This window comes from Mchenga conophoros, linkage group LG3 (assembly GCF_057382185.1).
Source record: "Mchenga conophoros isolate Kocher_MC1m ecotype Shallow Benthic linkage group LG3, M_conophoros_male_GT1.1, whole genome shotgun sequence".
NCBI classification, from domain to species: Eukaryota; Metazoa; Chordata; class Actinopteri; order Cichliformes; family Cichlidae; genus Mchenga; species Mchenga conophoros.
Window position 1 is genome coordinate 25,374,948 of NC_140528.1, and position 16,532 is coordinate 25,391,479.

The following is a 16,532-nucleotide window of genomic DNA, read 5'->3' on the forward strand; positions in this document are numbered from 1 at the left end:
TTTCCTGATGTTACTTTGAGCACAATTTAAAAAACGTACGCGGGACATAGTGAGAGAGTGTTTTATTTATACTCATTAATGCTTTGTCAGACTTTAGACACAGCAGTAATGGCTGTGTTATTGTTGTTATTTGAGGTATTTGGGCAATACTATCTTCTCAGTCTTCGTTTTCACCTTCAGTCCCTTCATGTAATACTTCAAAATACTTCACTTCATGTTGAACTTTTTTAAGCAGGCAGTTCCTGAGCGTACTGGAAACTTCTTGTAGTGTAGTCTTTATAGTGTCAGTGCCATGCTATAATTAAACCTGCTCTAGTGCCTTGTGCGCCCCACATGCTCACAATGCCACTGGTCAAAGTCACTTGTTCCACCCACACTGCTAAAGGAAAAGCAAGGTAGGTGCCTATGCAGAGTCTTAATCTAAAATAAGATATTAACCAATTGTAATCAAGCAAGACTCGTCTTAGTACAAAATTACAATAAGTCGTATGCTGCTGGTATTTCTAATATCTCGTGGGAAATTGTTCTTACGAGGACGTTTACTGTCAAAATGAACTGTAACTCTGTGAACAGGTGCAACAGACAGATGTTTGTGTCTTGACACATTCGTGTATTACAGCATTGCTAATAAGTGGCCTCCTGAACTTAAAAGTTTGTCATGATGACAATATTGACACACTTTTTTTAGGCTAGGTTGTGTTTTCTTTGCGTAAAAGACACTTCAGAGGTCATGAGGACAATTGATTCATGTCTAATGTTAAAGTGAATAAGTACAGTGGCATTTCCAGGAATAGAGTAGTCACACTTTTCTAGTGTCTTTATTACTGACTTATCCTGACTCTCGCTGTTCTGCCTTTTCTCTCTTTGTACAGTGCACGTTGAATGTAAACATCTGGCGGTCTGCTCTGACACAAGCAAGTCTATAAGGTGACAGTGCACACAGCAAGACATTATGAGAGGAAGTGGAGCAAGCGGAAGAGAAAGTGCAACACATGTGGACAATAGTGGCATAAAAGAAAGCTCAAAAACTATTCTTCAAACACCAAAGCATATACCAGACTCTAAAGCTCAAGAAACTCCTCACGGCCTTTCTTCATGTCTCTCAGAGAATTCTGATCTTATCTCTTACAACTTCTCTTCACACTCAGACAGACTCTTCACTCACTTACACAACCTTTGCAAGGAAGAATTACTCCTGGACTGCACCTTTATCGTTCAAGGAAAATCCTTCCAAGCTCACCGGCTTGTTCTAGCAGCTATCAGTCAAACCCCAAATGCATTTTTAGGTTCAAAAGAAATGCCAGGGCTTGGAGTGGGAGAAATTGCACAATGTTTGACACCAGTTGGGTTAAGGGCTATCATGGAGTTTGCATATTGTGGACATGTGGCCATGGACTTGAGTAAAGAGCGGGTAATTGAGGAGGTTTTAAATGCTTCTCAATGTCTCCAGATGGAGAGGCTGAAAGAAAGTTGCATATCAAAGATCAAAACTTCTGCTGCAAAAGAGAGAGAGAAGAGCTTGGCTATCATCAGAGACATGTGGAAGAGAGGAGAAGGATGTGATGTCACAATACAAGCAGAGACTGGAGAGAAATATTCAGGTGAGGCCCAAACACTCATATATGGGATCATATATGACTTTACATGACTTTACAGTGGTAACAAATGAAAAGTAATCTATGAGGAATGTCCACTAGCTGACCAGTGTAGCCTTTGAGATTATGATGTAGGGTAATATGACCCGAACAAGGTTTAATCTCTTAACACCCAACAATGACACATCTAGAATTAGAATTAGAGCTGGGACTGCTTTTAGTCACATGCTGAAAAGGAAAATCCCCAGAAACTAGAGTATGTTACTTTTCAATTTAAGTTCCATACGTTCATACTGGCATTAAAGTTTTTCTTTTAAACAGTTTTCAATTATAGTGCTTTGAAAAGATTTAGATTGTTTTAAATAAATAGTTACAAGAAAATTCCCAAAGCATTTATTTCAGATCTGCAAATGCATACTGCCCTTCATTTTTATTGTGATCACTAAAAGAGAAACAAATACTGTTCTTAGATCTGGTCACATTTCATACAATTGTGGTCAAACGTTTCCATGAACTCATTATGGGTTTGCATGTCATGATAATTTGGGAGTTTTTAATGATTTCTTTCAACTGATCTTTTCCCAGAGTGGAATCATTGTATATCATATGTCTGTCATGAATTAAATTAAATGATTTTGGATTTTCTTTTATGTTTCTGGCTTAATTCTTTTTGGATATTTGACTACTCTTCTCAACAGAAGTGGTAGACTTCAATCAAATTAGTTGGTTTGATACCTGGCTTTAATTATTTTCAGTAGGGTTGAGCTCAGGGCTTTAGGTTACAAGACTCCATTTAAAGCATTACTCAAACGTACTGTTTTATAGCATATAACATGGGGTGTTGTATGTGTACAAAAAGTATATTGTGTATGAAGATGAATGTATGTTTTGTATGTAAAATCTATTAACTGTAGTAGTCAGTCAGTGTAGTTGTTCTGAAAGCAGTGGCATTATCTGTACACTCTGAAATGTATATCTGAACAGTATACAACACAGTATATTGTACTGTTGTATTATATCCAAAATAAATCTAAAATAAATTCAAACTTGTGCATCAAGTTCTTTTTTCCTTGAGTCACTAAAGACGCATGCTGCACAATTGTTCCACCCTGGAAAAAGAACAGTTCAAATAAATCATATAAAAGTCCTAAATTGCTATGACATTTATGTACATGATGAATGTGTGTAAAATTCTGACCACAACTGTAGCTGGTGTGCAACTATTTTACTCATGATAATCACATTCACAGAAAGGGTGACTGTACTACACGCTCCTCCACAAACTTGTAGATTTCCTAGAATCCTTTTCCCAGAATAGTTCATAGTGTGACAGTCAGCTGTTGTTTATGCAGGTAAGAGAAATGGAATGTCAATAATGTCAACACAAAGTAAATATATACACAAAATCATGTCATTTACTAATATAGGAATTTTTTTTTAATGTTAAAAATGTGTAATTTCTTGGTGACACATGCTGACCAGACATGTGCTGCTGTAAAAAGAAAAATTAAAGACAAAAAAAAAGCATGACATAAACACAAAATGATCACCCGCTGTTGTTTTGAAGGAGAAAGTAAACTGGAAATGCATTTCCAGTATGCTAACACTAGGTGGAGTTAGAAACGTTTTCTTACCTTGTGTCTTTTTCTACTTTATCCGCATCTTTCTCTGTGACTTTTTATCATCTCCTGACTTTTCTCAGCACATCGTGTGGTGTTAGCAGCAGCTGGGGACTATTTCCGGGCATTGCTGTGCGGAGGGTTACGGGAGTCTTGCCAGGAAGTGGTGTGCCTGCGAGGTGTGTCGTCTTGGGTGATTGAATCCATGCTCTATTTCATCTACACCGGTCAGCTCAGACTGAACTGGAGTCGGATTTGGGAGCTTACAGATGCCATGCTTCAGTTCCAGCTGGAGGGGGCGCTGTCGCTGTGCATTGAGTTCCTGCAGGACAGAATGGATGAAAGCACATGTCTAGATGTGCTGGTCCTGGCTGAGACCTACGGGCTGGTCCAGCTAGGGCAGGCAGCCGAGGAGTATATTGCAGCCCACTTCCAGTGCGTCTCTTATGGGGAAAAGTTCAAGGATATTCCCTTTCACCTCCTTGACAAGCTTCTTAAGAAGGACTCCTTGTCTGTAGAGAGTGAGGTAGTATTTTTATTTCTGGTGGTCAGTCATTCTTTTTGTGTTTAGCTTAAATTTCTCATCACGTGTTCCTCCTTTCGTCTATCATATCTAACTTTTTTTTTTAAATTTCTCAATCATTTTATCTGTTCCCAAGGTAATGCCAGGGATAACAGCTGTTATCCATGTGCAATGCAATGGGTTTGTAATTCATTTCATTTTTATTTATATAGCATAAAATCACAGTAACAATCACTTCAAAGCAATTTATACTGTAAGGTAAAGATCCTGTTATAGTAATAACAAAAGGGAGATAACAACAATGAAACGGTCTACTTTGAGCAAGTGCTTGGAGAAAAACGTCTTTTTAAAAGGATGAAACCTGTGGCAGAACCAGAAACATGCAGCAGCTTATAGGCTTTTAGCTTCACAACTAATGTGTTACTTCTGCTTACAGTTCAACAGCCTTATATAAAAGAACAAAAAATTGAAATAAGACACATTTATATTCAGTGCTGTTTTGGGGGTCTTTACATACTTTATAACTGCAAAGTTTGACCATTAAAATATTAATTCTTTGTATTTACAAATGGAAGAGAAAATACAATTAGCCTAATGTATTGCTCACAAAATGTTGTGTAGGTGACATTGCTCACAATTGTACACCATCCAAAGTGCAGCATTCAGTAGTTGTAACTGAAAATATTCCGTTTGTATATGTGAAAAAAATATAAATTATTATCTCAAATTTAAAATGAATAGATTTTCTCCATGACTTTCTTAAGGACACTTGGAGTAGTAATCACAGGCTATTTATGCAATTTATTGTTTATTTTGTAAAATAATATTTCTAAAGCATTTCTCTTCTTTATAATTAGATTGTGGTGTTCAAGGCAGTAGTGAGCTGGGTGGAGGACAACCCTAAAGAGAGACTCCAATGCCTGTCCAGCCTGCTCCGTCATGTTCGGATCACACTCTTCAGCTATGCTGAACTTCAGGAGGCCCTTAGTTGCAGCATCTTACTCAGGAGCCCTGGTGCAAGGAAAACACTGGTAGCCCTCCAAAGTCTCATTGAAGGGGATTACAGAGGGCCTAAATATCATCCTCGCACCAAAAACCAGGTTGATACTCTTTTACTTCACTGATGTTTGGAATTCAATTAAAGCTATGTCTGTTTAAGCAATATTACCACTTTTCTTTAGGTCCTGGTTTTGGTAGGTGGGGACACTGTTGATGATGAATTCATGAAGAGGGTTCCCAGCCAGACCCTGTGGTTTGCTCAACAGTTCCACCGTGGGCCCGGTTTAAGAAGGAGCATAGAATGGAAACCATTTGCAAAGTTTCCTGAACCTGCGCGATTCAGACACTGTGTCTGTCTCTTGAACAACAAACTGTATGTGTTGGGAGGACGCAAATACTATGGAGCACTGGACATCCTCAAGTCAGCAGTGAGGTTAGTGTTGTGTGGGTCACAGATGTCATACAGACATCAGAGGTGTTTGTGGTTGATTTTGGAAAAGAGTTCTTCTTGTACGTTGTACACGTGCTTGATATATAAACTGTCAAGATATTAACAGCTTTGTTTGAGTTCAGAGCTCATCAACAGCACAGTCATTGGCAGAAGAGATTTTTTTTAAAGGGACTCACACAAACCCTGAACTGATACATTATGCAACTTCCTCCTTGAATGAATTGCAGAAATGTGTGTGCATGTTTGCGTAACTGCTGTGTAAATTTAGTTAAATGTAGCTTTTTAATCTGTAACTACAACTACATGTCTTTTACTCTCAGAACCTTCTGATCTAGTGGGATTTTCCTGCACATTCACATCTAGAGTTTACAGAAAAGATCCCCCAAAAAAGGAAATATCCAGTGAGGTCCAGTTGTCTGGGCAGATCTGTATTGAATCAGAATCACTGTTAATTGCCCAAGTTTAAAGCGAGAGAGAGAGATAAAAAGTGGGGAAAAAACAAGTTAGAAATTAGAAATTACACAAACTATAGTGCAAAACTGAGTAGTGCAATATGCACATGACTGCATGATATGAGTGGATTATTTCATCAGAGTGAGGGAAGTCTAGGGGCATAAATGTTCTTCAGGGATGTGAGCGCTCTGCAAAGATGTTTTCTGCCCATTATATAACCCTGGACCTTCAAAGGATCTGAATAGAGGGAAAATCAGTGCCTATGATCCATTCTGCAGACCTAATTGTCCATTGCAAGCTGGCCAGGTAGTAGGGGTGGTGTAATGGTACGATTGACATTTCTTTCCACACTTTGGGCATTGTTTAAACATCACGGCCTACCTCAGTACTATCGCTATCATGTCACAGTGAACCAAAATTTCTATGGAATATATGCAGCACCATGAGAGTGGGTAAAATAAGTATTTTACACGTTACCATTGAGATGAAATTCTCACCAGATGTCAATAACAAGCCATCTGATCCATACATGCAAGAAACCACAGATTTTCATAAATTAGGTTGTGTAATAATGAGGAACTTTACTTTCTACTCAGGCTGGTTACTTTAGGTTCAGTGGTATAACATAGCATTTATGCTGGGAACTCAAAGTGGGCAGGAAGGAGTGCAGGTGTGTTGTTGTGGCTTCAATACTTCAGAGCATTTAGCTGGCAATACAGAAAAGAAGGACACTGAAGCAATATTAATTTCAAATCACATACTGGATCTATAGAAGATTTGCTTTAATAGATCTTGTATTTTTATATTGCAAAATGTCCTGCAAAACAAACTAAGCTATAGTTACTTTGTGTTATGCAAATGTTGCATGAAAATACTGGGTGGTGTTGTCCACAGTAAATGGGTTAGTTTCCAGCAATGTGGGGAATTTATTATGAATTCACTTTATTTTTATTGGTGCACAGGGGCTGGTCGGTATTAGGTTACATCAAGTGTAGTAGACTAATTTGTATTTACACTGATAATGCTTAGATTAAGTCACTGAATTACACCATTATACCAGCTTTATAGAGTCTTGTATAAAGGTAATATACAGTATAGTGTCAGTATAGGAAATAGAAATAGGTCAAGATATCTTGTGAAACTGCTGTCTTGCCCCGCCCCAATTTCCTTTTAATTTGTGTGTTGTCCTCTTAAAACCTCTTGTGCATTGCGATTCTTTTCCCCATGCTGAGCTACTACACCGCAAACTGTGGTTACCCCACATGCTAGATCTCAATTTTACCCCTGATTGTAATGATTGTACTATGTTCCTGTGTAGGTGTGGAGGGAAAGTACATGTACAATGAAGGCAACAGAAAAAATAGTTATTTTTTTTACTTTCTTTCTGCTGGTGTCATACATTACAAATTAAACATGAGTACATTAATTTGAGTTTAGATTTGAATAATAGTTACATTCTCTTGTACTAATATTATTTTATTACAGTTTTAATATGGTTCAGTTGCCTTTGCATAAAATCAGATGGTAGAATTTTCCTATAAGAAATGACTTTTGCTGTATTTTCCTACTTTGAGTACATTTCATAGCCTATACTTTCCCCCTTTTATTACTAGAATAAAGAGGTTGATTCATTACTTCAAATTTTACTGGCGTATTTGTTAGTGTCATGAAACGGCTGTGGCAAGCAGGACGTAGGACCCAAAATGCAGGACACTCAGAGGAGTAAACTCAAAGAGGCTGCTTTATTGCAGTTACAGGACAGAACTCCAAAAACAAACCAACATTAGAGACTAAAACTAAACGCTAAGAAACCTGGAGGCAAGAGACTAGGGACGAGGAGCACGGAGGGAAACACACACAGTATGAGGGGACAACACGACACCCACTGAGTGAAACACAGGGCTAAAATACACAGCTGGGAGTAATCAAACACAACAAGAACAGGGGAGGCCAAACTAGACCCACTGACATGAGACACAGACAAAGTAAAACAGGAAACATATCACATAGATGCGGACTTGACAAGGGGATACAGCTGACAGGGGAGACAGAGACAAAATCGAAGTTCAATAAGAATGCAAAACTCAAAACACCGGGTCACCGACCCAGGACTGTGGCAGTTAGTATCTATCTAATTTCTAAGTACAGAATATCTGTACTTTTTCCATCTCTGGCAATCAGAAAGCAATCCTGCTACTTAGTGCAAATTAGTATCAGCTGGCTCAGTCCTAACTGACAAGCACAATCCCATTTCCCTTAGGTTTGACCTGACACAGTGCAAATGGGAACAGCTCCCTGATATGTTGCATCAACGGGACTACTTCTCCGCACTGTGCCTAGATGGGAAGGTTTTTGCTCTTGGGGGAAATCGCAATGACCATCAATACCACGATGCTGTGGAATGTTACAGTCCTGAGGAGAACACCTGGAGGTGAATACATTAAGTTATGGCTTTTTTTATATTCATTGATATCTTATATCTTGAGCTCTTGTAGGAAGAATGTATTTGAAGCACTATAAAAAGGTTAGTTTAAGAGTTCTGTGTCTATCTTAATGGGACTAACTCCCCCCCCCCCCTGCAGGCTGGCTCACCCTCTGGACACAGCTGTTTGTGGCCATGCTGCAGCTGTTCTGGATGGGCAGATCTATATTTCTGGTGGTTCTGACTCCCATCACCATTGCCTCTCATCTATGTGGCGCTACCATCCCTCCCGTGGCTGTTTTCCCAGATCACCCATGAGCGTGGGAGCAGGACGTGCAGGCCATACAATGTTAGCTTTAGGAAGGCGGTTGGTAGTAGCTGGAGGGCTACAGCCTCTCTGGATAGGCTTTGGAGATCAGCTCTTGTGTGAGCTGTATGACCCTACTCAGGACTCCTGGTCCTCGTTTCCCACTCTGCCTCGAGCTCATCTATCACCAGGAGGAACTGTACTTGATGGTAAATTGTATGTAGTAGGAGGGTCTTCAGCAAACACAGCAAGGGATACCAAGTGGGTGCATTGCTATAACCCCAAAGAGCAATGTTGGGAAAACCTGGGTGCTATGCCCTACCCATATACTGATCTGGCAGCTTGTTCACTGCCGTGCCCAGACGTGGTTAATCATCAATAAAATCTTTAAGTAGTAGTTGATTCTCTGTAGTGGTTCAGAGTGTTACATGCAAATCTGCTCTTGAAACTCAGGAGTCTGATAACAGACTATTGCACAGTAGAACAATTTAAACTGATCCAACAATGATTACATTTGCAAGCAGACAATAGGTTAGGTGTGGACCACATTAGTCAAGTCAAGCAGATTTTGATACTAATTCCTTCCATGAACCATAAAGGCTCTTGAAGCCCATCAGATATTTTTTTTTGCCTTTTGTCAGTTTTTTTAAAATTCTGACACAGGTTTGCGCTAGCTTAACTGGTAGAAGTAATCAGAAGGTTGGTGGTTCGATCTCTGGCTGCTCCAGCATGCCAAGTATCTTTGTACAAGATACTAACTGTTAACTCTAAACATTGTTCTCTCCATGAATGGGTGTTTATGTTTGCTAGAAAGCACTTGCATAGAAAAACCATCGAAAAAAAGTTGCTTGTATGAGGCAAGTTGTGTAAAGTGCTTTCTATCTAAGCTTAGAGTGCTCAGTTACAGTAGAAAAGTGCTATATAAGAACCCTTCCATTTGCCATTTACACTATCTGAAAATGTCCTTGCATAACCTAACACCATAAAATGAATCATTGAAACTAATGAGTCAAGAGAGAAAATGCGAGAGCAAAACACGTGGAGTTGAGCTCAGATTAGATGTGAATCTGAGCTCAATAAACTAGTTTTCCAAGTAATCATTTTGTATCTTGAGCAGTTTCAACAGAAAGCTTATCAATGCTGCCATAAAGTAGCAGCCAGTGCATTTTAGGTGCATGAAAACGCATTTTCAAATACCACAGTGACACTGCTTCATTTAAAATACACAGACACACAAATAAAAACAAATGTTTGTAGGCAATGGATGTGATTATTTACCTTTTGCTAGTTTGAATCAAACACCCTCTGGCAGCACAAGCACACTAACATATTTTTGTATGCTTTTGCAAATATTTTGAGGTATTAATACATGTCATATCAAAGTATACTGTAGTATATGAATGCACTAACTTTTCTGTTTAATAACATCACAAGAAGACTAATAAAAATGTTGTGGCATTGCACATGTATAAACTAATTCTAATTTAATGTAATGCTTTTTAACATATTGATCTGAGGCCCAGATGAGCCCCCACTTGTGATGGTAGGACACACCCATACAGGTCAAAATCACAGCAGGCCCTGCTAAGGCCGTAACATGTACAAGAGAAATGACTCAACAAAGGAATTAAGATCACAGAGAATGCATCTGTATATGGTCCAGATGTCTGTGCTCCACCTCCGCCTAAAGATGCAATGAAATATTCAAGTCAATTTACTGTTGTACCCAACTAATTCAGTCAGTTTGCAGAGAGTTTTGTCTCCCATTTCTAATGACTGTATATTATGCAGAATCCTGCACAATTGTGGACAGGCGCTATTTCAAATGTGTTTTCTATTTAAGTTCAGTTTAATGGGATTAATGACATTTTAATCTTTAACTTTCATTCAAATGTTAAAAATACACATAAAAAACAGACATCCAAAAGTAACTTGACATTTTAGTTAAAATGCTAACTACATTAAAATTTCAATAGTCCAAATTACACTAAATGAGGTCACAGAACAGTCAGTCTTCTGCATTGTGATACAGAATTGGCCTATTTATCTGATGTTTCACACGTCTTCTTCATACGCAGCTTCCCAGCTTGAGTAACAGAATTAGGTTGCAAAAATAAACAATGAATAGCTCCATTTCTTTGTAGTCTGTTCTAATCATGCTATCTTTGACTGTTGTTTTCTTTTCATGCTTATTTTCTGTTTACTACTGATAAATTTTCTGTATCGCAAGCTGTTTTTTTGCATCTGGAAATGCACTGTTTGAGGCATGCACATTTGCAAAAAGGAGGTTTCTGTGTTTTTGTCGTCTTTGAAGTGAATTAAAGTGGTATTACTGAACACCGCTGTGACCTGAATTCTATGTTTCAGCTTAGTCATAAGTGAATATTGACCTAGTAATGAAGAAGAAAAAAAAATAAGATAACAGCAACAAAAAGAAAAGTACATGTAGTCAAGGCATTTTCCATTTAAACAGTTTCCCAGTGTGATGTGACTATTTGTTTTTGTTTTATTGTACAAAATCACAATTGAAGCTACAATTTAATTTAATTACATTTTATTTATACAGAACCAAATCACAACAACAGTTGCCTCAAGCCGCTTTTACATTGTAAGTTCAAGATCACATAGGTCAACAAAAGTGGGGAACGTTTCTCCTGGAGCATTCGCATAGCAGGGTCAGAACTTGGCAGCAACAAAACAGCACAGATCCATGTCTTAGTGGTTTAGGCTGCTGGTGATAGTCATGTAATTTCCTCCACACACTTTGGGCCCCTTAATCGCAAGTGTGCGTCTTCTAAACCTAAATATTGTTGCTGACCATTTCTATCTCTTTATGATCAGAGTGTTACTGTCTTCTGGTGGTTGCTTTCAGCACATCACGAAGCTCAAAACATCTCAAACTGGTTTATTGAACACCACAAACAGTTTACTGTACTCAAGTGGCCTTCACGGTCATCAGATCACAATCCATTAGAGCACCTTTGGGAAGTCGAACCCAGCACCAGCAAGTGTTCTTTATTGTCTTATAAAATACCTTTCAGAATCAGATTTTCTGAGTTAATCCAGTTTGCACTGTTGTTGTGTACATTTTTTAAATCTAAGTGAAACTCATTTCCTATACTACTCTGGATTAAGTTCATGCGACCATTTTTTTTTCTTTTCCTGTAACTGTACTGCTGCAATCAAGTACAGGTGCTCAGGGTGAACAGGAAACAACATACTCTAACTCAACATAGCAAGTGTTTAAAACTGCTACTTTTTTAAGTAAGGACCCAAACATCTTTGTAATACATATAGAAAATGTGTTCGTTTCTATTATTCACATTCATATTATGCATATTTTTGCTCTTACTTTATATATATGTTTGCTTTATAGAAGGATTTAAGATAAGATAAGATAAGATAAGATAACCTTTATTAGTCCCACACGTGGGAAATTTGTTTTGTCACAGCAGGAAGTGGACAGTGCAAAAGTTATGACGCAAAAATTAGAATACAATAAGAATAAATACAGTACACAGCTGTACAGAATAGAATAAAATAATATACTATATACAGTAGAATAAAATAGAATAAAAATATACAATAAGATAAAAATAGAATACGAATGCTATATACAACTGAGTAAAAATACAACCTCACTACCCAAGAAAGAAATGCTTGCTTTCTTGGTTTTCAATCAGAATTGTATAGCCCATATGTAAAATCATAAAAATAATCATGCTCCTGAGCAGTCTGAACAAAATCTACAGCACAATTCAAATATATTTCAGTTCAAACTTGTCACCTATATGTTTTTACTCAGAGAGAAATGATTATTAATAAAGGAAAATGAATCAGTCGTAACAGAACCGTACAGTTAGAGGACAAAAACAGTCTGTTTGACATTATTTGAAGGCCCTACATAAGTTACCAGTTGAGTAACAGTAAACAGTTTTGTGTTTCCAGGATCCTACAATGGCGGTAACCACTGATGTGTCACTCTTTAACGTCACTATGACTGCAACTCGTTTCCTGCAAAGGTGAGCACTTTTTGTTTTTTGCTCACCTATTTTATTGGGACTTTTGGTGGTAGCTCAACAGCATAATAACCACATACAGTGTTGTAATGCAGGTCAGTTAGATGTTGTGAAAGAGAAGGCAGCAATGCACGAAACCGTGACAAAAAAGGATGCTTTCGTGACATGTTTTTGATGCAATGTTCTGTTTGTCCAACAAAGCAACCAGTACAGTCTCACATATTAAACAAGCCATGTTTGCACAATAAGAGATTGGCAAACATTAAGAAACTTTCATTTTTTTAACAAACTGAATTTGAGCTCACAGTCAGACTGTGTGTTGTGCGCTATAGAAAAATTCTGATTAGAATTAAAAATTACATCAAAAATACTGATTAAATTGTCCATTTCTGTACAACTGGATAGAATATGAATACACACACACAGACATACATGCAAAAAATATATGATACTCTGCAATGATTTGCTTCAGCAATACAAAAATATTATATTTACAGTATTTACTTTCTGGACTACTCCAGTTAGCTTACATTGTTAGTATATGCGAGTTTGGGTCAACTCAATTCACATTATTTTAAATGCTACAGTTACTGCTCAAAGGTGGCCAGAGTCTTTAGTTCAGGCGCATCAATCTCCTGCTCCACTGCACTCCTGCTCTCGCCTCTGTTCTTGCTTTTGAAAGGCTTCCCCATTTTGACAGAGAGTGTGTGCAGGACAGAGCTCTCATCTGGTGAAGAGCTGCTGCGGCCGCTACGGGAAAAAGATGTGGTCCTGCTCTCTGAATTGGTGCCCTCAAAGAGCTTGCCCATGAAGCTAAACCCAGCCTGGCGGATGTGTGAGCTGCCTGCAAACACATAGAGGATGGGGTTGACAGCACTGCTGAAGTAGGCAAAGGCTGTAACGTTTGGACGGGCTGTTTTAGCAGCACGGCTCACTGTCTCACTTCCCATCAATAAACCAATCACCTGAATGAGGAAGAAGAAAAGAGGCGTAAATATTATTGGGGGAAAACAAAACAAAATAACACACAAAAAGAAAGTAAATTGTTTATGAATTTATTCCGTTATCAGTCAGAGCTATTAATGTCACTCCTGTGGTAGCATGACAAAAGTTTTGCTAGAGTAACTGGAGAAGTGCAACATATGCCTGAAGTGTTTACGTCTGGGTCTTACAGTAAGAGAGAGTTTTGATGCTGTCAACCCAGCGTTAAATAGATAACACACCTCTATGATGTTGACAATGTGGTAGGGGAGCCAAAAGACTGCAAAAGCCGAGATGATGAGCAGAATCAGGCGACTGCTTTGTCCTTTACGTTGGAACATGGCACTTCGCAGGCGGCAGATGACAGAGGAGTAGCAGGTGTTGATGAGAGTGAAGGGCATCAGGCATCCCATAATGGTCTCAAAAATGTACTGGAAAACAGGATGAGCCACACTCCCCCAGTGGTAAAGCACACAACCGCTCATGTTGTTTTTGGGACTCTTGAGAACACTGTCAGAGAATTAAAGGGAAAAGATTATGAATTCACCAAAAGATACTACGTAGGAAAATGAGAGACATGACTCTGTGTGCATGTAGGAACTAAACTATGAGTCGACAACAAAGCAAAATAAAAAGAACTGTGACAGTTTGAGTACAGGCATAAATTTGTAGGACCTTTTTAAAGTAGTTTGGGTTAGATGTTAGACTACAGTCAAATCTGTTTTACAGTTTACTCAATACGCCCTTACAGTAATAATAAAATAATAATTTTAAAAGAAAACACTAAAAAAAGTGAAAAAATATATGAAATATATATATATATATATCATAAATTAGATATGAAAAGATTGAAAAAATAAATATTTTAGAAAATTTAGAAATGAATTGTTGAAAAGATTTATCTGCAGGAGATATTAAAAATCAAAATTTCTTTTTTTTTCTTTATTGCGTGTTATTATAGGTGTATTACTTTCCAGTAGTGTTGTCTCTAAGTGGAGTAGTTGAGATACACTACAAAAAGGTTATCTTTATATGTTTTATATGAAAAAAGGAAAAAACTACATTATCCACATGAAGCTAATGGGAGCAGATATCCATTAAGATCAGTTCACTTTCCTTCACTGATCCGCAGCAGTAAACACATTAATACACAATTGCTTTGAATGTGAAAAAAACCTTTGGTCTCACCTGCGATAGAAAGGCATCGGCAGTGACAGCAGGAATGCTAATATCCAGACTCCCAGCAGGAGAAACAGCAGGGAGCGCTTAGTTCTTATTTTCTGGGAAACAAAAGGCCTTGTGACAGCAAGGCAACGGTCCATGCTCATCAGACAAATAAGGTAGATGGACACGTACATGTTCACATTTGATAGGTAATGCATCAGCTTGCATGCTGCTGAGCCAAACTCCCAGCCTCGGCCTCCAGCCAGGTATCTCAGGAAAAAAGGTGCACTGAGCAGGACAAGAGCATCCGCAACAGCCAGATTCAACACCAACAAACATGTCACTGAGCGCTTCTTTACACGGCAGACCACTGACCAAACCACGAACAGGTTCCCCGGAAAACCCAGTACAAATGCCAGGGTCAAGATGCCAATACCAATCTGAGCAGAGATCATCTGAGGGGCAGTGGAGGTGGTGGAGTTTGTGTTGGATGCCATTGAGAAAGCTTCTGAAGATGTTTAGTTCCAAAAGCTGTGAACTTGACTTAACCTTAAAAATAATAGAGAGGCAGGAAACAGGATATGTTGCGTTAAGATTTGTGAGTACACTCTGTATCTGTGCTTAAAATATTGCACAACATTTTGATTTCCACAACTGCATCTAACACAAGAAAAGTGTGTACACCAGAGCTGCTTTGAATGAGCAAACATTTATTTAACCAAATGAAATTATTTGACAAGTTCCAGAGATGTTGAACATCAAAATGTGCTGAAATGTTCTAGTCTAGTCGAGTCTTTCTTGCTCTCAAAGGCCTAACTTTATCATTAGTAAATATATGAATGTACAAATCTTATGAAGGATAACAATATGTGTTTAATCACTTTCGGTTATTGGAAAAATTGGACACATAGCACACGACAACACAGAAAACAAATACTCAATATGCACTTATTTTTTGAACCACGCTGAAACATCTGGGCAATTAAAGAAGTCCAGTTCAGATCACTGAGAAGCTACACAGACATCTGTGTGCTCCACAGAAAGCTGCAACTCCTCTGTTACAAATCAAAACCTAAGAGCAGCAATAAAAATGGCAATCTAGAAATGAATGTGTAACAATGACTAAATAAATAATCTGGGAAACCTGTTGAGATTTCTGTTACTCTTTACATCCATATTAAGATTTTATTAGAAAACAATGAATTTGCCAAACTCTGTGATATCTAGTGGCTGGGAATCTTGGCATATCAAACTCTCATGCTTACCTTCAAATGGTGGTGTCTCTCTTAAAATCAGAAAAGTAAAAGCAAAAAAATAATATCCCTCTGTGTAACACCTCACACCTAACCTCCAGAGTTCCCTTCTTAACTCTGAAGATCTTGTGCGAGGAGGAAAACAGGTTTTTTAATATATTGAGTAAGAAGTGTCATGTGAGAGGAAATCAATGACCACAGGAAGCCAGCTTTGTGCTCACTCTGTTGCGAGGTAGCTGCTGTTCCTCCTACACTTCTCACTTTGTTACTGTATTCTTATTGGTGCACTGTGCTGTGTTACTGGTACGCTTTATGGGAAATATTGACATGACATCTGCTGCCTATTGTGGAGCAGTGTTTGCCCTCCATCCTTTCAGAAAACAGACTTGAATAAAGTTAATGAAATGCTAACAGTAAAGCTTTTATGTAATTTTACATAGTTTATTGACATATTCATTTAGCAACTCACTGTAACTAAAAATAAATAAGGAAATAAAAAAGAAGGAAAAAGCCAGAGTACCCTAATATATTGTGAAATTGATGATGTGTTTTTTGTGAAAGAAGAGAAATCAGAAGTGTGACTAAGTGGGGTGCGTGACGGAGGGGTATTCCAGTAAACCTTCAGTGTCTTGTTGATACACGATTTTAAGTCACAGTTGTGTATTGTACAATTTCTCTTGCAACAGACTTTTTGGCAGACCTTTACAACAACTCTTACCACATAATCCAAATGTCTTAAGTTATTT

At 38.1% G+C, this 16,532-nt stretch overlaps 2 protein-coding genes across 3 annotated transcripts; one reads left to right on the forward strand and one right to left on the reverse strand.

The window, feature by feature from the left end:
- The first annotated feature begins 312 nt into the window (after window positions 1-312).
- LOC146577833 (kelch-like protein 33) lies at window positions 313-10,690 on the forward strand. Its single transcript, XM_085255649.1, has 7 exons — window positions 313-395; window positions 873-1,601; window positions 3,298-3,740; window positions 4,595-4,837; window positions 4,919-5,169; window positions 7,901-8,071; window positions 8,223-10,690. Exons 2-7 carry the CDS (start codon window positions 953-955, stop codon window positions 8,749-8,751), a joined length of 2,286 nt encoding a protein of 761 aa, XP_085111775.1. The 5' UTR covers window positions 313-395; window positions 873-952; the 3' UTR covers window positions 8,752-10,690.
- Window positions 10,691-10,881: 191 nt separating this feature from the next.
- Window positions 10,882-15,921, reverse strand: ltb4r (leukotriene B4 receptor). Of its 2 annotated transcripts, XM_085255707.1 has the most exons (4): window positions 15,799-15,921; window positions 14,558-15,082; window positions 13,612-13,879; window positions 10,883-13,353 (listed from the first exon to the last, which is right to left on the reverse strand). In XM_085255707.1, the coding sequence occupies exons 2-4, from the start codon at window positions 15,028-15,030 to the stop codon at window positions 12,976-12,978; spliced, it is 1,119 nt and encodes a 372-aa protein (XP_085111833.1). In that variant the 5' UTR covers window positions 15,031-15,082; window positions 15,799-15,921; the 3' UTR covers window positions 10,883-12,975. The 2 variants fall into 2 exon arrangements, with proteins under 2 accessions (XP_085111842.1, XP_085111833.1); XM_085255716.1 differs by lacking the exon at window positions 15,799-15,921 and having other exon boundaries at window positions 10,882-13,353; window positions 14,558-15,058.
- Window positions 15,922-16,532: the final 611 nt, after the last annotated feature.

Excerpts from the sequence above, each read along its gene's own strand:
- LOC146577833 (XM_085255649.1), top strand. The coding sequence starts at position 953 with ATGAGAGGAAGTGGAGCAAGCGGAAGAGAAAGTGCAACACATGTGGAC. Across the intron at positions 3,741-4,594 it reads CCTTGTCTGTAGAGAGTGAG|ATTGTGGTGTTCAAGGCAGT; the intron begins GTAGTATTTTTA and ends CTTTATAATTAG. Across the intron at positions 8,072-8,222 it reads CCTGAGGAGAACACCTGGAG|GCTGGCTCACCCTCTGGACA; the intron begins GTGAATACATTA and ends CCCCCCCTGCAG.
- ltb4r (XM_085255716.1), bottom strand. The coding sequence starts at position 15,030 with ATGGCATCCAACACAAACTCCACCACCTCCACTGCCCCTCAGATGATC. Across the intron at positions 13,880-14,557 it reads CCGATGCCTTTCTATCGCAG|TGTTCTCAAGAGTCCCAAAA; the intron begins GTGAGACCAAAG and ends ATTCTCTGACAG. Across the intron at positions 13,354-13,611 it reads ACATTGTCAACATCATAGAG|GTGATTGGTTTATTGATGGG; the intron begins GTGTGTTATCTA and ends TTCCTCATTCAG.